At 31.8% G+C, this 26201-nt stretch overlaps 4 protein-coding genes across 8 annotated transcripts; 2 read left to right on the top strand and 2 right to left on the bottom strand.

The window, feature by feature from the left end:
- Positions 1-356: 356 nt before the first annotated feature.
- LOC107426766 (K(+) efflux antiporter 3, chloroplastic) lies at positions 357-9157 on the bottom strand. 4 transcript variants are annotated; one of them, XM_016037037.4, is made up of 19 exons: positions 8751-9157; positions 7349-7738; positions 7110-7211; positions 6422-6502; positions 5775-5876; positions 5581-5658; positions 5007-5075; positions 4756-4806; positions 4416-4529; positions 4234-4335; positions 4010-4144; positions 3583-3764; positions 3358-3493; positions 2883-2954; positions 2687-2788; positions 1649-1810; positions 1368-1457; positions 1114-1275; positions 357-947 (listed from the first exon to the last, which is right to left on the bottom strand). In XM_016037037.4, the coding sequence occupies exons 1-19, from the start codon at positions 8817-8819 to the stop codon at positions 627-629; spliced, it is 2520 nt and encodes an 839-aa protein (XP_015892523.1). In that variant the 5' UTR covers positions 8820-9157; the 3' UTR covers positions 357-626. The 4 variants fall into 4 exon arrangements, with proteins under 4 accessions (XP_015892523.1, XP_024933019.2, XP_048336768.1 ...); XM_025077251.3 differs by having other exon boundaries at positions 357-932; positions 8751-9155; XM_048480811.2 differs by lacking the exon at positions 8751-9157 and adding an exon at positions 7816-8642.
- A 1349-nt stretch (positions 9158-10506) lies between these two features.
- Positions 10507-12793, bottom strand: LOC107426768 (peptide methionine sulfoxide reductase B5). Its single transcript, XM_016037039.4, has 3 exons — positions 12358-12793; positions 10923-11079; positions 10507-10840 (listed from the first exon to the last, which is right to left on the bottom strand). Exons 1-3 carry the CDS (start codon positions 12711-12713, stop codon positions 10688-10690), a joined length of 666 nt encoding a protein of 221 aa, XP_015892525.3. The 5' UTR covers positions 12714-12793; the 3' UTR covers positions 10507-10687.
- Positions 12794-16545: 3752 nt separating this feature from the next.
- On the top strand, positions 16546-19759 carry LOC107426811 (glutamyl-tRNA reductase 2, chloroplastic). Its single transcript, XM_016037100.4, has 3 exons — positions 16546-16989; positions 17966-18207; positions 18330-19759. Exons 1-3 carry the CDS (start codon positions 16734-16736, stop codon positions 19455-19457), a joined length of 1626 nt encoding a protein of 541 aa, XP_015892586.1. The 5' UTR covers positions 16546-16733; the 3' UTR covers positions 19458-19759.
- A 2064-nt stretch (positions 19760-21823) lies between these two features.
- LOC107426729 (protein RMD5 homolog) lies at positions 21824-25832 on the top strand. Of its 2 annotated transcripts, none has more exons than XM_016036990.4 (3): positions 21824-21974; positions 22646-22688; positions 24448-25832. In XM_016036990.4, the coding sequence occupies exon 3, from the start codon at positions 24471-24473 to the stop codon at positions 25626-25628; it is 1158 nt and encodes a 385-aa protein (XP_015892476.1). In that variant the 5' UTR covers positions 21824-21974; positions 22646-22688; positions 24448-24470; the 3' UTR covers positions 25629-25832. The 2 variants fall into 2 exon arrangements, with proteins under 2 accessions (XP_015892476.1, XP_015892477.1); XM_016036991.4 differs by lacking the exon at positions 21824-21974 and adding an exon at positions 22025-22318.
- The last annotated feature ends 369 nt before the right edge of the window (positions 25833-26201 follow it).

Raw genomic sequence — 26201 nt, 5'->3', positions numbered from 1 at the left:
TATTATATTATGATTTTTTATTTTTTTTATTTTTGGTAATATTATATATTTTTAGTTAGTTGCTGTAAGGTAGGACCAAAAATGATTAATAAAATTATCTAATATAGGTTGATATTTTATTTCTGTTTATTTTGGCTTTCACAAACAAATTATTTTTTCATTTCAATAAGCCGTTTTAAATCAAATAATTATATAATCAAAAAGAAGAGAAAGGATTGGTTTCTGGCAAGTAAACCTTTTTTTTCTTCAGCTTTACAAAATTTGTTTCCCACAAAACCAGAGCCCAAAAAACAAAAAAGTTTCAGCAGATGAAGATTCAAGTGAAGAAGATTTGAACTGAAGAAAAATAACTATGATAGAAGTAAATTAAACGACATTGTCATTAAAATAAAGAATACACAGGCTGTGGTTTGTGATAAATCAAAACTGGGGTCTCTCAGCTGTTAAATAGAACAGCCCTGGCACTTAATATATTACAGGTTAAAACTACATTTTCAACCAACTAATCCCAACTGTTGGTTTAGCATGTTCCTATACACATTGTTAAGACTCATTAAAATGTACGCGTATTTGACAACTTTGAGGGGCAATAGTTTAGCCAAGGAGCAAAAATAGTTTAGCATTCACTATTCTTCGGTTTTTGCATAAGGGATAGATGTGTCTATCATGATCTTCTCCACCTCGGCATCTCTAGAGTTGTCAGAGACGCCATTTCCTTTATCCAGTTTGCAATACAGAACACCATCATATTCAGAATTTTCAGACTGTTGAAGCTCAGATGATTTTTTTGCTTGATTTACATCTGGAGATCTCATGACATTAGAAAATTCTGTCTGGTTTTCATCTGTCCGGTTTGCCCCTGATGACTCGTTGTTTGCTGATGAAGTTGATGAAATGGATTCCGGGCCACCAACAAAATCAGCAACTCTCAACTTGACAAACAAACACTTTTAGTTACAGATTGTTGAACAAGTTGAAAGGAAATCCATGCATTATATGGAGAAAAGACAAGAAAAATGAATTAGAAGAATGATGTTGTAATTTCTAATTTTGCTAACTTCTTTATCAAGTGCCACGCCAAATTTTTATCTTGATTTTCCTTTTTATGAGTACCTGCAGCGGCTTCATAATATCAGTTTCTTGATCACCACTTTTGCTTAGAACTTCTTGAGCTTGTAATTCCATGGAGTCACGAACAAGCCGACTAAGAAAGGTCACATCGTCAGACATGACACCAAGCCCTTTCAAAAGCTTAGAGCCCAGCTGCAAACTTGTCTGCAAGAAATTAAACAAAGTCAGGTTCAAATAAAGAGAACCTTCTAGTTACAAACCAAAAATTAAAGAACTGATCAATTACTCTTTACTACCTCAGCAGTTTCCAAAATAGCGTCTGTAGCACCTGCTTTCTTCAGATCTAAGAGGTGCATGAGGTCCTGAGCTCTGGCATAAATTGGGATCTGCTATGTTGAATATTCACCATGAGATTACGACAATCAGACAAGTAAAATCACAAAAAAGAGTAGAAGTTTAAAAGGAAGCCATATATTTAAAAACAATAATTGGCATGCTACAGACCTCATACAGTAAAGCTATGTGCATATGAAAAAGACACAAATTTGAAACTATTGAGTGAGGGAGGGAACATTACTGCCGGAAAAGCAAGCCGAAGCCTTTGAACAGCTTCAATTGTCCTCTTCTTCCCAGTATACATGACCATCACAGCTTTTGGAGAAGAGATACCAGCTGATTGCAAAACAGCTGGACGTGACCCATCCCCATAAAGAACTGGAAAACCAAGTTTTCTGGATCCCTATGGTTATAATGATCAAAAGATTTCACTATCAGCACAGCATAAAGTTTTATTCGTATACCCATCAGAAACAAATCCATTTCAGCACATAATAGTCGAAACTTAGAAAAGAAAGATAATATTCTGTTCAGGTTTCCGAAAAAATATGGTCATGTATACATTTAAAAGTTGTGGTTATGCATAAGAATTTGCATCTATTTGATAGCAAATAATTACACATAACGAACAAACTTAAATGACCACAACATGTACATCAAACAGCAAACCATACCCAACCAACCACAAAAGGGTAAACAGAGTTTTTCCTTTTTTTTTTTTTTTTTTTTTTTCTTTTGGTTGTGGTAATAAGAATGAACAGAGTATTGGTTGGGCCGTTATGCTTTTCTATCATGGAGAGTCCAAAACTACATATGATATCTAATTATCAGGCGGTGAGATGATTCTAGCATTCAGAAATGTAGGTTCTTACGACTTAAACTTCTAAAAATAATTTTAGCTTCAAATACTGGTTTATACAAGATTTTCTTCCACAAGCTCACAATATTATGATCTCTCTTAAACATTGCCAATAGTCCACTAATATCCTAATGCTCGGAAATTTCACCACTGCTTACTCAAAAGGACAACAGTAAATAATAGCATATCAGGTTTCGTTAGAAACAGTTACCAAGTTGTATTAGCATATGATTTGTACATGACATATATGGAAGTCCCCTACTGATGAACTTGATCAGAGTCTTTAAGTTATTTTATTTCCATACACATGATCACCCCAGAAACTTATATTTGGGTTGGTAATAATTATTCAAATGGTATAAATTATAGGCAGCAGTCTTTTAAATTAAGAGGCTAGTAAACAAGATAATTGTCACTGACCTTCACTACAGAGGGATCTAGATCAAAAGCGACATATGGCAATCCCAGAGCATCGCCATCTACTCCAGAAGCCAATGGAGTGGACAACAAATTGGCAAGAACCTGCATATAAGAGAAAGGGGGACAAAGAGATCATTCCTCTTGGCCTGTAGATCTTCAACTCAATTAAAATGATATGATTTAATAATAATATTACCTGACCCATTTGTCCAAATCCAAGGATAACAACTGGTTCACTTGCCTCGAAGTTCACCATTTCATCAGCTCTCTACAAAAATTTTGTATAACAATTCAGATAATCTAAATTGTAGCTAAAGAAATGGGAATATAGCAGATCTATGAACTGAATATTCACCGGAACTGAAAGTTTGCATAGAACTGATGCTATTACAAAGAAAGAACAATAACCAAATATATAGAACCATTTCATGATTGATAGCCTTTAAAACCTTCCACTAGTCAGTTTACCTTTTTATGTCAGAAAATAAATAATCAACAAATGGATAGTGTAGATGCAGAATAGTTCCCAATCTAGGCTAAGTTTGTGGCTTCTGAGTAGTATGTTAATCATTGTATGAAAACTAAATACATCTATATTAGAAGCCATCCATATTCTATTGTGAATGACAATATATATTTAGTGACTGCCAACTGTCAAAGTACAGACATACATCTTCCACATCAAAGTTCTGATCAATAATTTCAGCAGCCCGTCTTCCAGCTTCATTAAGAAATGGCGTTAATACCATTGACAAGACAACAACAATGATGAGCAACTTGTTCAGCTCAAGTGGTAGCACACCAAGGCTGCATTGAAGAAGACAGAAATTTAAAGAAAAAAATAATCATGTAATGATTAGTTCGAAAGCATTTGTACATTGTAGCTTATTACTTACCTGTTTGCTAGAGAAAAAACTACAAACCCAAATTCTCCTCCTTGAGATAGAAGCAATCCTATTCTTACACTTTCTTGTATACTAAGTCCTACACGAGGACCTATTGCTGTTATGATCAATGTCTTGATGACAATCAGACCTGCCAAGAGGGAAAGTACATTCGGCCACTCTCGGAAAAGGAGCTGCATAGAAAATAAAAATCACTTATATAAATGAAAATACGGCCTCGAAATATCAGCTGACACTCTGCTTTTGTCACGGGTCTATGAATTTATGTATGTTGGAAACAGAGCCAATTATATTAGTTTAAGGAAAAAATCATTCATCATAAATCTGTATTGTTTTCTCTGGACCATATGCTAATATGCCTCTCAGAGACACAATGACCAGAAACATAATATTGCATGACATTGAATCAACCCGGTACCTGCATGTCAATGGATGTTCCTGTGGTAACAAAAAATAACCCAAGAAGCAAGCCTCTGAACGGCCTTATATCAGCTTCAATCTGAGTCCGAAAATTTGTTTCGGCTAACAATGCTCCAGCCAAAAATGCACCAAGCTACACAACGAAATAAAATATAGTAAGTAATAGAAAATGGCAGGAACTGATTCCAAAAAACAATCTATCTCTTAGAAGAGAGATCAAACCGTATCACTAAAACCCAACTTCTGGGTGAGAAGTGAAGTCCCAGCAACTGTTAATAAGCAGAGAGCAACAAAAGCCTCAGAGCTCCTTGCTTCTGCAACAACCTGACAGGCAAACTTAATTTAGTGGGCCCAAAACAAATAAAGGCATGAATGACCTTTTGTGTTTGGATAAGTATGCACACCTCAAAAACTCGCCTAAGAAGGAATTTTCCTCCAAGAGAAAGCAAACCCAGTCCTCCTAAAGCTTTCAAACTTTCTTGAGCAAGCATTGGCCAAATACTCTCCTCTCCTAGATTCTGTAGAAAAGGAAAAATAGAAGTAATGATCAATAGTGAATTGCAAATAAAAGCAGACTGTAGGTACAATATACAAATTCATAAATAGATAAACTTTTTACATCAACAAGGTGTTAGTGCAGAAGAAAGTTATATGCTAGGAAAGCCAACTCAAGGTGAAACCCTATTGAGAGAACAACCGTCTACCATATTCGGCATAAAATAGCATAGTAAATTTCTCAAATACCTGGCTCTCTAGCACTGGAAGTATGACCAAGAGAGGGACAACAGCTATGTCCTGCAAATATCAAGCAAAGAAGTTCTCAAATTGCTAATGATACCATTTTGACATGTATTTTGCATGATAACCTAGAAAATTACCAAAATAATGTAAAAGAAATATAATAGCACCCTTTTTCTTTCATCAATAATAGAATAAAACCTTGATCATATTAATTTAAATGCTAAGGATATTCCTAGCACAGTTATAAAACAGACCTGCAAGAGAAGAATCCCCAAAGTTGCTGAGCCAAATCTTGTTGGGAGCTCACCTTTCTCTGCAAGTAGCTATTCATTACACTATGTAAGCCTCGTGCAATGTTCATTAACTACAGCACAAATTAATTTGAAAGAAAGCTCAAGGTTCTATGCAACATTAACCAAATAAAACAAGTAAGATTCTATCCAACAGTCCAATGTATCACGCAAGTCCTTCAAAGAAACAGTTTTCTAGCACAACTGAGAATAGAGCCCAATTTCTGTTGCCACATCTGTTGAACTTATTTAAATTTTATACAAGCCATTCTAACATATTCCACTCAAAATGTTGGTTATTCACCTAACAAAATGGAAATTCTGTGTTCCTTTTCAGGAGGATACTGATACTAAAAATGGTACAATATTATACAATTACACTAAGAAGCCAATTTCTGAAAAAATAGAGTACAATATGACAAAGATAAGCTACTAACTTCTAGTTGCACATCACATTTGATCTGCCACTACAAGAAAAAGGAAATAGACTTGTTCTTTGATTTCAAAATCATTTTCTTTATATCTACAATCAGAATACCTGTAGAACAAAAGCTGAAGAAGACAGAGAAAGAGCAGCACCAATCACAATAGCCTCATCAATGCTTCTGATGTTGACCTGCCATCAACAAAGTAACATTGTATAGAAAACACATGCAAACACATTCAGATCACAATGCACAAAGAAGGAATATATGCAATAATGATTACATGTATAGAAAACAGAGTTCTTACCAAATCGGGCCTTGAGTGGAATAGGAACGTTAAAATTCTTGTCCCAATAGCCCCATTAGGAGGAAGTTCAAATGCTGTGAAAGCAAGGGTAGATAAGATGACCTTCAAGGGGGAACAAGATGGGTGGAAAGAAGTCAATTGCTTATTCAGCATTAGTAAAACACATTGCAATATGCCAAACATTTAAAGAACAGTTATAAAGGTTATTTGCAAGCTGAACATTTAAGACACAGGAAAAATAAAATTTTATGGAATCAGTTAGAGCTTGAGATATTTAATTTCCAAACAAAAATCCACTTATAGACGTCCATTGATAGAAAATATTTCTCTAGTTTAACAGTCCTTTATAAACCTGCTGAAACTATATGTCATGATATTGCTCACATAGAGGTAAGAGGGTACTAAGTCATGGAAATTAATTAGTTTTCCCTGGTACAACCAACCAGAATAAAGTCTAGGGGTTGGTATCCCAGGATTTTCATCTAGGAGTTGGTATCCCAGGATTTTCATACTTCATAAATTGCCACCCACCCATCCATCCTGAATATTCACCTTTATTCTGAAATCCCTATAAACATTAGCGTACCCCCATTTTACATCTCTGTTTAATTCCTTTTGGTGTTGACATCTCTTTTTTACTGTAATACCTGAGTCAATCCCATGCCAAAGGCAAACTTTGCAAGAGCTTTTAGACGTGCAAATGAGAGCTCCAGACCCATCTCAAACAGCTGAAAAGGTAAATAAATGAATCCAAAATTAGTAACATCAAACTTACAAGATAAATGAGCATAATCTACTGTAATGAGAGGATTATAGCTTCCCAACTCGAACTATGTCTTTTCATTCTTTGGCAGAGTTGAAGTTTAAAATGAAAACTTTATAGAAAGAAAAGTGACAAAGAGGGGGAGAGAGAGAGATAGAGAGAGCTGAATGTAGTCTCTTCCATAAGTGGGAAAATGAACTATTCTAATCCTTTTCCCGAAGCAAGTTGCAAAATGCTGACCTTGCATTATCCAAAAATTCCATATTATACAAGAAGGAATATATGACAAGAAAAATCCAGTATCCGAAAACTGCTAGTATCACTGTTTAGAAATCTGATAAAAAATAATTCACTGAAGATATTTCCCGCTGCTATTTCTTATAAGAATTTCCTGATGATAATAAATAATTTACTTTAAAAAAAAAAAAATGAAGCAACAAAAATGCGTAGTTTTTGTTAAGATTATTATCATTTGTTTTTGTCCTTAACATAGTAATACTTCTGTAAATGATGATGAGAAAAAATTGCAAATTTAAAACAGAAGCTTATATGTAGACATATATAAAGCTTACCAAGAAAAGGATCCCCCACTCAGACAGAATTTTGACATCTGTAAGATTTCTAATCAAGCCAAATTGATTGAGCACAATCCCAGCAAAGAAGAAACCAAGTATCTGACGACAGTATCATACTTCCAATGTCATTTGACAGAATATTAAATGTAAACACAAAACAAAAATAAAAATAATACATATTAAAACATAGAAGGTAAAAGAAAAGACAATCTAAAAAACAAGGTATCTTATCTTACAGGGCTAGCTTTAATGATCTTGAATGCAGGAACAACCAAGACAGTCACACCTAATAATGTCAAAGTATCCAGTCCTAGATCATTGATGACATCAACAGCAGGGGCAACATCAAGTGTAGCATGTATTTTCGAGCTTGCCAAACGGGCTGATCTATGATTAGTGATGGAGAATCCTCTCCAACCATAAAGTGAGGAGGTTAACAAAGAGTTTCTCTCAAAGACACATCTTGAAACAAAAGAGTTGTGGCTTGTCTTGTAACTAATGGCACATGATAAACACTGCACTTGCAGGTTACCAGACAATGTAAGATTAACAGGATATCTACACACTTGTGAAATAGCAGGAGAGCAAGCCAAAAATGGGCCCTTGTGTTTGACAAATTTACATCCCTGCAAGATAATGAACACATGAAATAGACGGTACCACCAGAGCTCTGCAACCAAAGATATGAAAACGGCATACATACATTCATATGCGTGTATTTTTTTCAGGTATCTTCTACTGAGATTGATGGACTGACAGACTTGAACTAACAAGCATCGTAAACCATTTACCGCATGACATGAATTAGGAACATGAATGTCATGATTTACCAAATTTCCAATCAGTTCACGAAATCCATAATTAGGATAGAATGCATGAGCACATTAAGAGCCTGGAAATAATCTGACATGATAGTTGGAGATTATAATCTTGGTTAATCTCCAACCAAGACATAAAACTTGCCAATTAACTGGATTTCCAAAAGAAAAAGATTGACAGTGTTTGGAATCTTTTCGTCCTTGGTAAAAATTTTGAAGAACATCAGTGACATTGACAAAACTGGGATCAAATAAACAAAAATTCCTTTTCATACTCATAATTCCCAGAGTGTTTTTATCTCATTTCATTGATTGCTTACATGCAATCCACAGTTATCATTCATACCATACACATGTAATTTCACGTTGGACAGAAAACCACATAGAATGACAGTTAAGTAAAACATACAGATATTTATGTAGAGAGAAAAAGAGTACAGCATTACCGCCAATTCGCCGAAATATAGTTTGACTAGGTCAAGAAACTAAATTAGCATTTAAATTCCTAGCTAATTAATGGAAGTATACCTATGCAGATAGCTTAGTATCGAAAAATCGATTATACATACTCCCACCAGTATGTATAACAGTATAAGAAAGACTTAACAAATCATCACTAAGATGGTTCAATTCAGGTCACTAAGCATTAAACAGAAGAATTTTCTTCCACTCCTAAGTAATGGAATCCTAAGAACCCAAAAAAAAAAAAAAAAATGCATATGAATCAAAGATTCCAAATAAAGGGTAGAATGCAAAATTTATCCTTCTAAAAAAAAATCATATTAAAAAAAAAATTGTCATAGTTTGGATAAGAGGCCACCTTAGAGCTTCGGAAATAAATTGCCGAATCCAACATAATGCAAGAACTCATGAAACAAGAACACCCCATTTGAAGAAACTAAAAACCATTATCTGGGTTGCTAATAAACTCCAGAAATGGTTCTGCAAAGAACTGAGAGATACAAAAAGAATCGACCTTTTTGAATTCTTTGTTAATTTCTCCAGTGTTCATGGAAAGTTAAAGGAACAATAGAGTTCGAACTAATGAGAGGAGGACAAGTGCACGAATTTAAGCCAGTGAATCAGGAAGCTTAAAAGAGAGTGTGAAATTGGAAGTTCAGATTGTCCGAGACTAGAGGAAAACGATTTGTTGGGAAGCCAAATGGGTTTTTGATTGAACGTCAACTGGATGACAATAAAATTATAAAACGAAAATGGATTTTTGCAAGTTAGAAGCTAACGTTATGCCTACGTGGCCATTCCTTGTACTAATAATCATGTGATTATCTGGGAGGGAGTATAATTCTTTACCAGAAATTAAAAAAATAAATAAAAATAAAAATATCTTTTATATTTTACGTGCGAATCTAAATAACAGCTCATCCTGAAAATTTGCCTTAAATTGTAATAAAAAAATTCATAAGAAAAGAATAAATAAAAAATAGTTATTTTTATATCACAATATGAATCTCAATAATAATTTACGAATTTAGGTTATATTATATCGAATCTTTATCCATATTATTCAATTATATTTAATAAATTTTGATAGATGAAATAAGATAAATTTATTAGATTTATTGAAAAGAGGTATTTTTATAATTATATAAATTTTTATAATATCAAAAAACTTAATTCATTATTTTAAATATGTATTAATATGTTTTTTTTTTTGTAATTTAATTTTTTAATAATTTGAAAACAAATAAATGTATTTATAAGATTTAAAAAATATATTTTATTGTTTGAAACATAAATTAAATTTAAATTTTAAAATTTATATAGATTTTTAATAAGTTAACAAATCGTATTATAGATTATGTGATAATTTAACGAAATTTACTTTCACATGAAACCTAATAGGTAGCATTTAAATTAACTAAATTTTACATAAATACTATAAGACATGACACAAATATAATTTAATATGATAGATTATCAGTTTCAATATAATTCAATTTCATGTCAATTTATAATAATAAAATTCAAACTTATTGATATTGATTCTTGTTTAAACTTCAACGATTTCTAATTTCTATAATATTTATCAAACAAAATTATCTTGTTGACCATTGCCTTTTTGTAAATCCGTAAAAACGATAGTGAACTTTCTTTTTATTGTTACAACCAAACTTTAGAGATTTTGTGCACGAATTTAAGATGCAAAAATAAATGTTAAATTACTAATTTTTTTATGCTCATTAGTTTTGTTTATTTAGACATGAAATGGTAACTTGTTTTTATTTATTGGCATTTAATATGTAACTTATATTTAAAAACAAAAACAAAACTATTAAAATAAAATAAGATCGAGTTTGTTGGGTCATGGACTTATAAAAACTATAATAGGAAGCAAGAAATTTCGTTGCCACAAGTCTTCCTACTATTTGAGCCTCGCAATAGAGGATGACGTGGTCCAGTTTCAATCTTACTTTCTGATCACGTGGCATTGGAATCGAAAACGTTTGAATTCTATAAATCCTACAGCCCTCTTTCATTGTTATAATTCAGCTTTTTCCGAACGCCGTCATGTAACAATCAAACACAAAATGAAGCTCCACTGACAATCTATAATATGATACAAACAAGATACTTTATAACAAATGCAAGCAGGGAACATCCAGAACTTTGGCAGCATTCAATAGAAAATCATAGTTGCAGCATCAATTTATATGGACGGCATTATAATCTCACAAAATGTTACAGAAAGACTGTTATGTTCAAAACAGACTTTGCATACAACTCACAGTAGAAAGCCTAAGAATTTACAGCAACAAACTTGAGTGAAACGCTATTGACACAATGGCGTTCATCTGTGGGTGTTGGGAAGCCTTCTCCTTTAAAAACATGACCCAGATGACCACCACAAGCAGCACAGGTGATTTCAACCCTCATTCCATCTGGGTCAGGCTGATAAAAGAATAAGCTTCTTTAGTTAAGATTGGCGGAATAAAAAGGAAGGAAGTATAGCATGTGGAGGAAGAAAGCTTACATTACGATTTATGGCCCCGGGAAGACCTTCATAGAAAGCTGGCCAGCCACAACCAGAATTAAATTTGGTTGTCGACCTGTAGAGAGGAGTACCACAACCAGCACATTTATAGACACCCTCTTCAAAGAACTTGTCATATTGACCTGTGCCAGGGTATCTGGATAGAATCCAAACAATTATAAGAACATGATTCACCTTTACTTCTTGATTCTTAATTAGATATTCTAACAGAAAACTAAGCAAGCAGCATCCTATTCTCATTCCCACATCAAGAAATTTAAAACAGATGACATTTAGACATGTTGACAAGTCATGCATTAAACGATGCTATTCAAGGTCATGATGATTCCACATTTATATTTCTCATTCTCTTGCATTCCTTTAGCTTTTCGTGCTTTTTGGTTCTTTTCTTCTCTTAGTTCTTGGTAATTTCTTAAGACACAAAATGAAAACAAAAGTTCTCATTAATAAATAGACTTTCCGTTGCATTTTATTAACATATTGATTACTGCCTTCGATCCATAACATGATTAGTCAAGTTTGTCAATTTAGCAACTCCCAAATTTAAACCTGCCTGCATCATGCTGTACTCCTGTTTTACACAACCAGTCCCACAATTGGAAAAGATAAGGGTCATAGGTAATTGAAACTTAACTTATAGCCACACCTACAACACCTATCAAAAAGTCCCATCTTGAATGTAGAATATCTTCCATTAGGTTCATAAAACCTACTTCTACTACTACTCCCTATCCTCTTTCCAAGTTCAAACTAAATGCCCTTTCATTCATCACCGACTTCATTTCAAATCCACCACCTCCGCACCCAAAAAAAAAAAAAAAAAGGAATACAGGAAACACAAACACTTAAGGGTAAAACGGAACAGATTAACATGACAGACAACCAATGCAGCATTCAGTTAAATGAAGGCTGGCCCAATTATAAAAGGCACATAAACAAGCCTCAATCACCATGGTTGTCGTTTGCTTATTCTTCTTCCTATCAATCTCAGAAACAGAACATAGTCTCTCACCAACAATTCCTGTTTGCCAAATTCAAGGAAGAGAACCACTAGTACAACGTCCCACCTCTCCATTTTCTCTTACCTCTCTTGTATGTACTTAAAAATATAAAACTTTGCACCTTTGCAACAAACACCCAGAATTTCTTATAGTCTTTTAGGCCTAAATCCATCATGGACGCTCTTGCAAACTCATATCCAGCTTCCAAAAAATCAATAGTTTCGCAGACCAAGATTGCTTATTCTTAAAAACTATCATATAAATAAAGACATTCCCTTTCTTGGAATCAAATTCTATAGTATGCTATCTAATAAATTTGCACAATATTTAACTGATTTATCCTCCAATTAACACAAAGAAAAATTTTAAAAACAAAAAATTGCAAGTAAATCCAAAGAAATTAGAAATCTTACTCAGTTCCTTTTTGCCTCAGAATCCGAAACTGCTCAGGGGAGAGGATGGCCCGCCACTCTTCCTCCGATTTCTGGACCGACCCAGATGCCGCCATGGCTACAACAACCCCACCACGAAAGGTACGCTTACTCTGACGAAAAGACCCGCCAAACCCAACCGCAAATGGCGCGCTGGTGGTAGGTTTTTGTGAAGTGGCTGTGAAATGGATGCTGTTGAAGAGAGACGTGGGCACAATGGTGCCTTGCGGTGAGAGAAGCTTCGAGAGAGTGGTGGGTTTGGTAATGGTCGTGGTGTTGAAGATTTTGGTTTTGGACGAAGCCAGCGGTGAGGCTCTCAGAATATGCGACGAGCCCATTTGTTGGAAATTGGAGAAAAATTTTGTTTGGTTAGCTGGACAACTCGATTTAGATTTTGTATGCTAGAAAATTTTCGTGCTATTGTTTTGTTTCGATATGATTTTTATTTCATTAATTTGTATAAATAGGATATATTGTTATTAATTATGTGTAAATCTATTTATTTAATTGTGTATTATATTATGTTAGAGAAAAATATATTTAACTTTATTTTTTTCTGCAAGTTTTATAAATATATTTTTGTATTTTCATAATTGATAAAGAATTTAACTTATTTTGTAATTTTTTTTCTATAAGGTTTTCTAATGTTGTATAACAACTTTACATGTTCCATAAAAAGAATATATTTATATTTTGTAGCTTAATTTATAAAACTAGTAAAACATGATGAAATGTATAGAACTCTTTTTATTATAAATTAGTTATTCTATATTTAACTCCTTTTTAGTTCTTTTATTCATGGCATTTGGTACAATGACAAAGCCATTTCCTTTTTTTAAGATAATTGCAATCTACTAATAAAATTATTATTTTCTTTAAAAAAAAAAAAAACAAAATTCAAATCCATCCATCACATATATCAATCAAATCATATATATATATATATATATATATATAAACGAATCAAAATATACTACAATAAGCCCAGACTTAAATATATTAAACAATAAAATAATTAAATTACAGTAATATTTTAAACAATAAAATAATAACATGTCAATTTGCAAGATAAATATTTTAGTAAACTTTTTAATATCTTTAACATTATCAAATGCATAGTTAGTTATTTTATTTTTGTTGGTAAATCTCAATACATAATCAGGTGTTCATTTATGTATACATGTGCTTATATGGTTTTCCAATTCATTAGGCTTCTATGTTTATAGTGAAGTGAGATTATATACAAAGACTGTATATGGTGAAGTGAGATTATATGCAAACGCAAAGACTCTTACCTGCATGCTTAGATTACATGTACAGGTTAAAAACAAACCAAAAAAAAAAAAAAAAAAAAAAAAAAAAGGAGACTTTTTCTTTTTATTTTTAATGATTAGAATTAGTTAATAGATCGAATTTTGAAAGTTTAGTTATATTTGTAATTCGAACTTGTTATGGTTGGATTTTGAACTTCCAACATGGATGGTAAAAAATAGTTGACCGAACTATTAGATTGTCCTGTAAGGGACAATGAAATTAATATTTATTTGTCTTTTATTTAGGGTTTTTTTGTAACAATACCTTCTAAGCTTTTGTCATTTTTATAATTTACCTTTTAACTTTTATATTTGTTATTTTTACGTCTTGATTTTTTGAAATGGTGTCAAACTAGGACAAAATGTACACGGTTTATTTACTAGTATTAAAAGGTATGCCATGCATATGGTCCCTTTTGGCTTTTAAATTCAAAGGCAAACTAGGTAAAACACCATATTTTATTTCTCATAACCAAAACCCTATTATTTTTTATTACTAAAAAAATAAATAAATGAATAAAATAAACAAAATAAAAAAAACCGATGGAAAAACCAATTTCATCATATTTTAGGTGAAAAAAGGAAAGGGTTTTAGTGACAGAAAAAGAAAAAAGAAGAAAGGGTTTTTTTTAAAAAAAAAATAAAAATAAAATGTTAAGATCCTTAATTTATACAACAAAAATAATCTAAATAATTTATGGGAAGCTTAATTAATTATATTTTTGTATGAAAGACAAAATTTGCATGTTTAGGATGGCCATACCAATATCATAGATTAACCAGAGTTAGATCCTTTGTTTTAGCATGTATATAGCAAATTTGACTGAGCAACAAAACAGACTTGGTTTTATTAATGTTTCCAATGAGGTTGGCGGCGGAGAATTTTGATAATAACTCTATTTTACACTCAACTTGGCAATGATGCCACCCTCTTTGAACTTTAGCGTGAGTCCTAGAAAAAACTCCCTTATGGTTGTTTGATCTTGATTCCAAATGCCAATCCTAGCTCCCTCATTTATGATGATGATGGTGGAGTCTGCTCCCATTCCACAAGATTGATTGAAAAAATTGGGGTTAATTATTAGAAAAAGAATTAGATGATTTACTTAATTTGTCATTGAACTTTGAGGTTAAAAGAGAGCATGTGAATGTCAAAGGACTTTTAAACATCAAAAAATAAATCGTATTAATATTTTATCCTTATATAACATTATTCTTAAAGATAAGAAGATAAAAATGACCCATATAAAGATCCAGGATAAATTAAGGGCAAAACTCAAAGGGCAATGGTGCAAAAACCCGTCTATTTATTTATTGTTATAAACAAGATTGTAAATGGAACTCCAAATAAATTTTAAAAAATTAAAAAATTAAAAATAATGATTTCCAATAAGCTATAATAAAGTATATAAAATAGTACGCTATGAAAGGACGTACCTTAACTCCTGAGCCACGCATAAGGCTGGTCAACAATTTAAAAGTCAAACTAAGCACGTGATGACAACGTGGGTGGTGGTGAATTTAAATAGTATCTCCATAAGGTAAAATTTTATTTAAGGGGAATATATTTAATATGGAATTTGAAAGATTTTAAAAGTTTAATTGTATTCGATTTAGAGTTTAAAAAAATATATATAAATTTAATGATATTCAATTTAGATATTAATAGATTTTATAAAAATTTATTAAAATCTAGATGTATTTAATTAGAATTTTATAGAATTCTTTTAAAGTTTAGTAGTATTTAAAAAGTTATTAATTTTAAAATATTTTAAAAAATGATGAATTTTAATAAATTTGAAAGGATTTTAACGGTGAAATTGTGAATAAAATTATTAAAATGAAATCCAACATTGAACCCAAAAATTTCATTGGATTCTTATAAATTTTTTATGAAATATATGAAATTTCATAACAATCCATCAAATTCTTTAAACTCTATAACTCATTTTAAATTCATTAAATTTTGAATCGAATACATCCCCATAAAACTTTCAGTTTTATCAGTTATAATTTTTAAGTGTAAAAACTAAGCTAAAATAAATTTATTGATAAATTTTAAATATGATTTTTTATAAATATAAATATAACTCTGATTAAAATAAAATTAAAAGTATTTAAATGAAATTTTCTCTTTCAAATATCTGAATTGCTATTTAAATTATATTTTGGGTAATTTGCTATCTAGATACGGAATGGTTGATTATTTTTAACTTTTTTAATACTGAATTTTTTATTTTTTTTTCTATTGACAATTTTTTTATGAATTTTCTTGGAGTGATGTTGTCTAATACGTGTAGAGTTTCGTCTTGAAATTGTATTTAAATCATATTGTTTCATATATCTTTTAAAAATAGGATTTGAATCACACTTTGAGATGGACTAAGGATCCTCCAATAATTATATGCTATCACCATTAATTTGAAAATAATTTCACAATTCATTGATTGATATTAAGTCTTTGTACCATTTAGAATTAAAGAAATTTAGAATTTAAAATAAACTATTAAAATATTGGTATCCAAAAGTGAATTTTTTTAATTGATTATTTTTATTAAGCAAAAAGAAATCCCAAATAGAATAAAAAATAAATTATGGGCAGCCTAATTGTAAATCATATAAGAAAATTAAAACCAATCAATAACTAACAAACAAGATTAAATTTGAGATGGACACAAAGTGTCCCATCTACTACTCATAGTAATTTTCACCGTCTTCTAAAAATAGAAGTATAAACATTAGCGTGTGGAGGCAACGCTAAGAGGAGTTCAAATTGCGTCTTTTAGATTGAATAGGAGTAGAAATTTAAACGTGTACAAATTCCTTGGTCGGTCAAATTTTTGGTACCCGCTACAACTACCCTATCCCATCACCACCACTTTTGACAATTTCCCTCAAAGTCTTCAACACCATTATATATACCCGCCTCTTCCTTTTCATCGCCAATTTTCGTTTTCCAAAATTTCCGATCTCTGAATCTCTAGGGTTCAAGTTTCAGAGCTGTTTCGCTGCTTTCTCTCGCTCTCTACTTTCCGTTCACTTTCAATGGCTGCGGCGGCTGCGAATGGCTTCGCGGCTTCTTTTCCAGGCGCAATGGCCGATTCCAACACCACCATCTCTTATTCTTCCACTGCTTCTTCGCGTTCGCAATTACGAATGCTATACTCTCCTACAAGAAGACTCCGCGCTCTAGTTTCCAATAGAGGACCATTGTTTACTCCAAGATCGGAGTTTACTTACGAGAATTCGAAGGCTCTTGGTGTTTCCGCTCTCGAGCTGCTCAAGACGTCCGCTGTTGACAGTAAGTCCAAATTCCGAACAGTTTTTCCTTTACAATTTTGAACATTGCCTTTTTTTAATTTTATTTTATTTTTTAATTGTGATTTGGTGTTTGATTTTCTTTTAACTGTTTCAAATTATGGTAACTACTATCTTGAGACATTAAGTTTTTTTTTTTTTTTTTTGAATGACGAAGAATTTTTCGGGGATTGAGCTCTGTGTATGTATTTTGTTGAATTAATTTGTTGTGGAGTTGCAATTTTTTTGAATGACGAAGAATTATTCGGGGATTGAGCTCTGTGTATGTATTTTGTTGAATTAATTCGTTGTGGAGTTGCAATTGTTGACCATCTCTGAGAATGGTGGGTGGCAACCACTCAATTGTGTTCACACTTTTGCTTTCAACCAGACTATTACGTGTTTGATTATGTCAATTAAAATAAAATGGAAAGTAAGTGGAACCAAAAGTTTTAGGAAGCCTATATACCAAAAGAACTTTTTCTTTTTCTAAAATAAGAGTTTTGGAATTTTCCTTTATTTATTGACCAGGAAACTGAACAAAGAACACGTATTTTTATGTAACTATTAGACTTAAACTTTATGAGGCAAAGCCAAGTTGTCCTTTTTTTGGTGTGTGTGAATGCCCAGTTTTCCATTTGGTTTGCTAGAATTCATTTTTAATGTGCTTGTTCTGTTTTGTGGTTCATGTGACTGCTAGATGTATTGTCTAAATAGCTTTTTTCCTATTATGCTTTGCAATTATTTTCTGCTTGTTAAGATTTTACTATCCTTCACATTGTTTGACAGAATTCTATGATCCTTTGAAATTGTGAAATTTCGGTCCTTTTTAATTTATTGCTAAATAATTGTTGCCTGTTGCTTACCAAGAAATTATAGATATTACTGTAGTTCAAATAATTATGTGTTTCTTCTTACCAAAAGTTTTCAAAGGAAGCATTTTTTTTCTAATATATTTCTTTTTTTTCCGCTTCTGTCAGGATATACAAAAGCAAAGAGCAGTATTGCAGTAATAGGACTTGATGTTCACACAGCTCCAGTTGAGCTACGAGAGAAACTTAATATCCCAGAAGAACAGTGGCCGCAAGCCATAGGCGAGCTCTGTTCCTTGAATCATATAGAGGAAGCTGCTGTCCTTAGTACTTGCAACCGTATAGAAATATATGTTGTTGCTCTGTCTCAGGAACGTGGGGTTAAAGAGGTGACTGAATGGATGTCAAAGGTATGTCCTGTCTCTTAGTATATTTTTTCTTCAGAAGAAAGTTATAAGTAGAAAGTGCCAGTTTGTAATTGACCATCCATTCATGATTTTCTAAATTTAATGTATTTTTTTGTTATTTGCAGAGAAGTGGAGTTCCTGTTTCAGAGATATGCAAGCACAGGTCTTTGCTCTATAACAAAGATGCCAGCCAGCACCTGTTTGAAGTAGCTTCTGGACTTAACTCGCTTGTCTTAGGGGAGGGTCAAATTCTTGCTCAGGTTAAACAAGTTGTGAAACTTGGAGAAGGAACAGCTGGCTTTGATGGGAAAATGAGGGAGCTCTTTAACCGTGCAATCAGTGCTGGTAAGCGAGTTAGATTCGAGACAAACATTTCCTCTGGGTCAGTTTCTGTTAGTTCAGCTGCTGTGGAACTGGCCCAAATGAAGCTTCCCAAATCTTCTTATGCGTCTGCTAGAGTGTTGGTGGTTGGAGCTGGCAAGATGGGAAAACTCGTGATCAAACACTTAATAGCAAAAGGGTGTGAAAAAATAGTGGTTGTCAACAGAAGTGAGGAGAAAGTTGCTGCCCTCCGTGAAGAGTTTAAAAATGCAGAAATAATCTACAAACCCCTTTCAGAAACGCTAGCAAGTGCTGCGGAAGCTGATGTAATTTTCACAAGCACAATGTCAGAAACCCCATTATTCTTGAAAGAACATGTACAGATGCTACCTCATGTGGGTGCGGAAATTGGACGCCGGCTTTTCATTGATATTTCTGTTCCCCGGAATGTGGAACCAGGTATCTCAGATCTTGAGACTGCATGCGTATACAACGTGGATGACCTCAAGGAAGTTGTGTCTTCTAACATGGAAGATAGGCGCCGGAAATCTATGGAAGCTCAGGTGATTATCCAGGAGGAATTAGGTAAATTTGAGGACTGGAAAGATTCTCAAGAGACAGTGCCTACCATCAAGAAGTTTAGAGCTTACGTTGAAAAGATCAGGGCTTCTGAAGAGGAGAAATGTTTGTCAAAGATGGGCGATGATATAACAAAGAAACAAAAAGCAGCAATCCATGATCTTAGCATGGGTATAGTGAAGAAGCTCCTTCAAGGTCCAATGAAGCACCTCAGATGTGACGCAAGTGGCAGTCGCGATTTAAGTGAGACATTAGAGAATATGCGTGCAGTAAATAGAATGTTTGATCTTGAGAAGGAAACATCTGTGTTAGAAGAAAAGATTCGATCTAAGATGGAACAAGCCCAGAAGTAAGCTCTTTTGCAGCTGCGTTTTTCTCCTGCTCTAATTATACTTACACAGTAGAATCATAGAACATTTTGTATACCAATTTTTTTTCTGACATTTTACAAGATTAAGTCAGTCCCTTTTTATTCTTTGATCTTCCTCAACCTATAACCATACATGGTGGAAGACAAACCCATTTTGAGATGAGTATTTGTAATGTGTAGCAGAGATGTCTGTAATACTCATTGACGTCGATTTTTTGTAATTAAATTTACTGATGATTCAGATTTTGAATGCAATCAAATTTTACAAGATTTCAATCTCTTACAGATGATATCTTCTTTCACTTTCTGTTTTCTTCTTTTAAGTTGGAGCTAGCATCCATCCCATATGCAACCTAATAGATTATTTTAAAAATAATCTATAATAATTAATCATATTTAAAAATAAATAATTATATTTAGATTTTTTTTTTCTAATTTATACTATAAACCTTTGTTAAAAATTATAAATTTAACATTTACATATAATATTATACGATTATAAATTTTAAATTAAAAAATATTTACCGATATAATTATTTCATATATAAAATTTTTTTATCTATTTTTTTCTATTTATAGAATTTAAATTTAAATTCAAATATATTTATATAATTTAATTCAAATTCAAATGTATTTAAATAATATTTTACATTTATAGAATTTAAATTCAAATTTAAATATATTTTTTTTATTTCATGTAAATAATCAATTTCTATATGTTAAATACTCATAATGTAATTTAATTATTTAATTATTATATTATTGTTGTTGTTGTTATTGTTGTTGTTATTTATCCTGTAAATATATTTTTACCTTATAAAATAATTTATTTATGAAATTTAAATTAAAAAATATTTATCAATTTAATTTTTTTATCTATAAAATTTAAATTTAAATTTAAATTGAAATATATTTATATAATATATTCTATCTATAAAATTCAAATTCAAATTCAAATGCATTTTTTTTTTATTCTTTACAAATAATAAATTTTTCTATGTTAAATTCTTATAATATAATTCAAAATTTTGCAGAAAAATATTTTATATTCTAAATCTCATTGTAATAAGTTTTTAAATAATATAATTAAAATTTGTTGTAGATTATTATTAATAAATCCAATATTTATGTAATATTTTTATCAAATAAAAATTTGTTAAAATAAAAGTATTCTAGTCATTATGTTTCATTTTTTCTTATAAAACAATGATAATATTTATCATGCTCTTATCAAATACTATATGTACATCTTAAATATTTTTTGAAAAATATTAAAAAAATATATTATTTATCATAAATTTTTTATAAGAAAATAAATTTCATTATTTATTAACGCTTTTTAATCTTATTATTTTTTATAAGTAAATTCTATTTATTATTTATTATATATATATTATTGTAATTTAAAAATTATCTTTTAAATGCAACTTAAAATATATATATATATATATATATATATACATAAGTACATCTTAAACATTTTTTGGAAAATATTAAAAAAAATACATTATTCATCAAAAAAATTTTTGTAAAAAAATAAATCTCATTATTAGTTATTATATTTTAATCTTATTATTTTGTAATAAAATTTTATTTATTACATATCCATATATGAATATGCATTAGTTTATGAAATTATTATGCAAAATATTTTATTACATATATATATATTATTTTTTTTTCTTATCTTTAAAATTTTTTAAAAGAAACCAAACAAAAAGTTAAATCTCATTATTAATTTATTTATGGTTACATATATTTTAAGGATATCAAATAAAAATATTAATCTTATAATTAAAATCTATATATAAGAATATTGAAATTTTATTTATTACATATACATATATGAATATGTATTAGTATACAAAATTTTTAAGCGAAATATATTAATTAAAAAAATATCTTTATTATATAATAAAATAAAATAATTAATCTAATTCTTAATTATTATATATAAAATCTTATTATTTTGCAATAAAATAAACATACAAACTAATAAAAATATTTATATATAAATTATAATTTTTTTTAAATATTTTATTATAAATATATAAAATATATATACTCCAATTTCAATATATACAATACAATATTTTCTATCATTGTTTTCATTTTTTGTGTTTGTATTTTTTATTATTTATTGAGAATATGGTATAAATATATATATATATATATATAATATTATTTACTATATATATTATCATAATATTAGGATAACCAAAATGTGTCACTTACTATTCAGCATGATTGAAGGAACTGCAGCCGATCATAACCGTACTGAACTGACACGACTCACGAGCCACACAATCGCATTCCATTCGCAAAATAGAAGCCAAAAAGGAGTGGATACAAAGGGCATAAAGTAAATAGATGAAGGGCAATTCCAGAACAACGGATATAATTCACACGTGAGTCACCAACAATTTCTCATTTCTCTCACATACTTCGCACGCTTGCGTTTCCTCGCCTCTCTCGGAGCCTCTGCTACCCTCCTCTCCAGGTACCTTACCAAACCCGCGACTTTTTACCTTTTTTTTTTTTTTTTTTTTTTTTTTTTTGTTAATGAAAAGGATTTAAATTTTCTCCAAAAATTTTCTCCAAATTTTTAATTTCTTTGAATCCACAGCATGTTTTTCAATTTTCCTAATTTCGATTCCACGATCCGTTACTCTGTTTGTTTCCCAGGAAAACAGAGGAAGGAAATCTTGTTTTTGCGTCTGTTTTTTCTGTTTAGCGCATAATTAATTGGATAAAAACCGAACTGTTTCGTTTTTTGTTTTTTTTCTCTCTTGGTGGCCAAACGGAGACAACAAGAAGTTTGGATTTTTTGTGAATTACTATTAGGTAGTTTATACCTAATTTGGATTTAGGAGTAGAAAAAAAAAACTTTTCGATACCGGACTGTAAAAATGCAAAAGCATATTATTTGGAATATTTTTTGTGTTATCAATTTCAATATATTTTGTGATTGCACTATTCCAATTGGTTTCCATGGGACTTGGTCTTGGCATGATTGTTTGTATATGTCTGTTAGGGGATGAGATGGTTTTCAAATCGTTTATATTGATTTAGCAGAGTGCAAAAGCTCTGGCTTTTGTTGGTTCAATAACCTAGCGGTTCTCTACAGGTCCTTAGTTGATTAATTTCTTTTGCTTTTTTGTTTCATTTCAGGAAATATTTGGTTGGAGACAAGGTATTATAAGGATTATAAAAGGTATACCGTTTATCTTTGTTCTTCACATCCAAGTTTATTAATTATAAATGTTTTCATTTGATGCTTACTTTGTATCAATGCAAATGATCAACTAGGAACAACTTTTTAGTATCAATAAGTAAAATTGTCTTTCTATGGGGATGACGTAGGGTCAGACCCTCATTCACCATCTATAGTTATATACTATTCCACATTAATTCTGATGAAGCCCTAAACCGAAAATAATTGTTTGGTGAGCCAATTTATTTACTTTTGTGGTCAAACTACTTTATGTTTCAAATTGTCATATCTGTTTCTTAAAATTGCACCTATGGTTATAGGAAAATTTTACTCAAAATCTGGCATGTTAGAAATTTTTGAGGATGTCAGGTGCCTTGTTCCTTTAATAGCTTACCAGTTCACTTGAACACTTCTGAACCCAGAATTATTCAATTTTGATATGTACATTTACAATGAAATTAACATAGCCTCACCTTCAAGTTAAGATGAGGTTTGACACGTTAGCATTGCGTTTCTGCAACACAAATGGCATAGATGTTTGACATTTTGTCTGGAGACCTTGATGTTCCCCGCAGCTTCTTTCCGTCACTAATTTTTGGTTGATCTTTGATACTTCATGATTATTTGGGTTGAGAAGTCATTCAGTTTAGAGGTTTAAGGTCTGTTTGTGGTCAAACGTGCTTTGAGTATGTAAATGGTATTTGTGGTAGGATTTAATATAGAATACATAAAGATTCTCAAAAATGTCTAATGATAACGATCAAATTTTTCAAAATGGTTTCTGTCTGTTACATGTTTTTTGGGAAAAATGTAGTAGCTGATTCATGCCCCTTAGATGGCCTATGATTTTATTGAGCAATCAGTTTAAATTTGGAGTCCTTTTACTCCAGCTCGTCCTGGAGATAAATTGAGCAGACTCAACTATCAATAACTGATTGAGGCTGCTTTCCATTCTAATTATATAACCTGTTTTAGGGAGCTATGTACACTTATTAACTACTTCTTGGATAAGGCACAAACTTCTTAAGTGACTTATTGAGCACTTAAAAATCATAGTTTAGGATAAAAGGTTTTTGATGGAGTTTTGCATGGTTTTACTGCTAATATATACCCTTTACATGTAGTATTTCACCTGGTCCAGTATTTTACTTTGGTGACAATTAATTTTATGAAGAACAGTCCCCAACTAAGTACAGTCTTCTGGACTGTATATCTTCAATAATGCTAGAACTGTGGCCTTTTAATAATACATAATAAGTATTAGAAAATAGATATATGCCCCTCCTATTGTGGTCCAGATCAAGCTCCTAACTTATTTTAATAGGAGGAGAAACAGCAGCAGGCTTAAGTGTAAAAGCTGCATTACATGCATCCCCTCTATTTTACGCAATTTGAAAATGCATCCTATGCAGATTATTTGAAAGTATGCAGTATAAATTGTAATCAACTTTGTCTGGTATACTTTTAGCATGCTTTTCATTGCAAACTAAGCAATATTGAATTGGATGCTTTGTGGTCTTAAACCAAGTTTCTAACACCATGCTTGTGCTTTGTCATTCAATTTCATATATGGACTTGTGCATGAGAATATCATTAAGGCAAAAACTCGAGCTTGCTTTATGGTTTGCCTTCATACAAGATTGTTCAGTTTTGAGTTGTTTAATCATTTGAGAGTTCTCATTTTATAAGAGGTAATTTGCATAGCATTTTCTCTATTCATTTGAGCAAACAAACAATTGCCTTCTTTACTTGCATGCAGGAGTTTATTATTCAATTTCAAAAATGGAGCTGAATACCATCAAAGATGCATTTGACCGTGTTGTTAAGAAGCAAAAGCTTTCATCTTCAAAATCTCATGAAGTAATTGATCATGTTGGCCAGGAAATTGAGCAGGCACTTGCAAAGTTCTTGTCAACTCATGACTCTACTTCATCCATTGATCAGAAGTCCATTCTTGCAGAGCTTAAACTCAAGCTTAATGCAATTAGCCCAGTCCAGCAGTTTGAAGGTTCCCAAAAGGAACTGAACCAAAACCTTAGCAAGTACCCTAAACTCCTTGAAAGATCCTTCAATCCTGACATATCCAAGGCATACAGAAATGTTGACTTTGACTTCCATATAGTGAATCAGATAATTGCAAACCATTTTTACCAGCAAGGCTTGTTTGACCTAGGAGATAGCATAATATATGAGGCTGGAGAACACGAGGCAACTGTGCTAAAATCTCAGTTTTTGGAAATGTATCAGATACTTGAGTCCATGAGGGTTAAGAACCTTGAACCTGCTCTGAACTGGGTCTCTGCTAACCGTGAAAAGCTGAAGCAGAATGGTTCCCATCTTGAGCTTAAACTTCATAGTCTGCAGTACATGGAGATACTACAGAACGGAACCCAAGCTGACGCACTTAACTATGCCAAAACTTACCTTGCTCCTTTTGCTTTTCTTTACAAGGAAGAGATCATGAAGCTTATGGGTTGTCTTGCATTTCGAGGAAGGCTTGCTAGTTCTCCTTACTCTGAGTTGATGTCCCCAACCCATTGGGAGAAATCAACGGATGAGCTGATTCAGCAATTCTGCCGTCTCCTCGGGCAGTCCTGCAAAAGCCCATTGAGTGTGGCAATAACCGCTGGATTCGAAGGGCTGCCTACGCTATTAAAGTTGGCAAATGTAATGGCTGCGAAGAAGCAGGAATGGCAAGCAATGAAGCAGTTGCCAGTTCCTGTAGAATTGAGCAAGGAATATCAGTTCCATTCCATATTTGTCTGTCCTGTAAGCAGAGACCAAGGAAGTGAAGAGAATCCACCCATGTTGATGCCATGTTTGCATGTTCTTTGCAAGCAATCAATCATGAAGCTCTCAAAGAGCAGCACACGCACATTTAAATGTCCATACTGTCCAGCAGAAGCTTCAGTTGCCCAGTGCAGGCAGCTATATTTCTGAAAATTAGTGAAATCCGCTCTCTCCTCTCACCAACCTTCAACAAGGGGTCATGATATTGTGGATGCATTGCGTTCATAGTTTGTATATAGGAATTTTTTTGAGATTCATAGTTTGATTTTTAAAAGGACCATTGATTATATAAAAATGTCAAATAGACTTGTTGGTTGCCCTGAGTTCTGGAATAGAATTACATTTGTGATTCAATGATTCATCTTCTGCATAGTGTCACCGTCCAATAAACTGACTCTGATTTCCGCTCATTAAACTTCGGTGTAACGTGTGGCAGAAATTAAGAAGAGATCGCTGCATCTTGCCCGAAGAGATGGTGCAACCATTTTACACTTTCAAATTAAGCAATCGATCTCCATTACTATGGGCACTAATTCCCATAAGGAGCCTCCAGAACAAAGTAATAAAACTCAAACCTGTTTATGACTTCTTCAGGAATAATAGACCAAGAAGTTCAAAATATTGAATCGCAAAGAAAACCGATTCGACTAGACATCTACCACCACAAGATAAGCAACAGAAACTCCAAATTAGTCATTTCAGAGGCTCTATTACTTACCAAAA

Source organism: Ziziphus jujuba, chromosome 9 (genome assembly GCF_031755915.1).
Source record: "Ziziphus jujuba cultivar Dongzao chromosome 9, ASM3175591v1".
In the NCBI taxonomy this organism is placed as follows: Eukaryota; Viridiplantae; Streptophyta; class Magnoliopsida; order Rosales; family Rhamnaceae; genus Ziziphus; species Ziziphus jujuba.
Note: the sequence above shows the minus strand (reverse complement) of the source record. Positions and strands in the feature narration are given on the sequence as shown.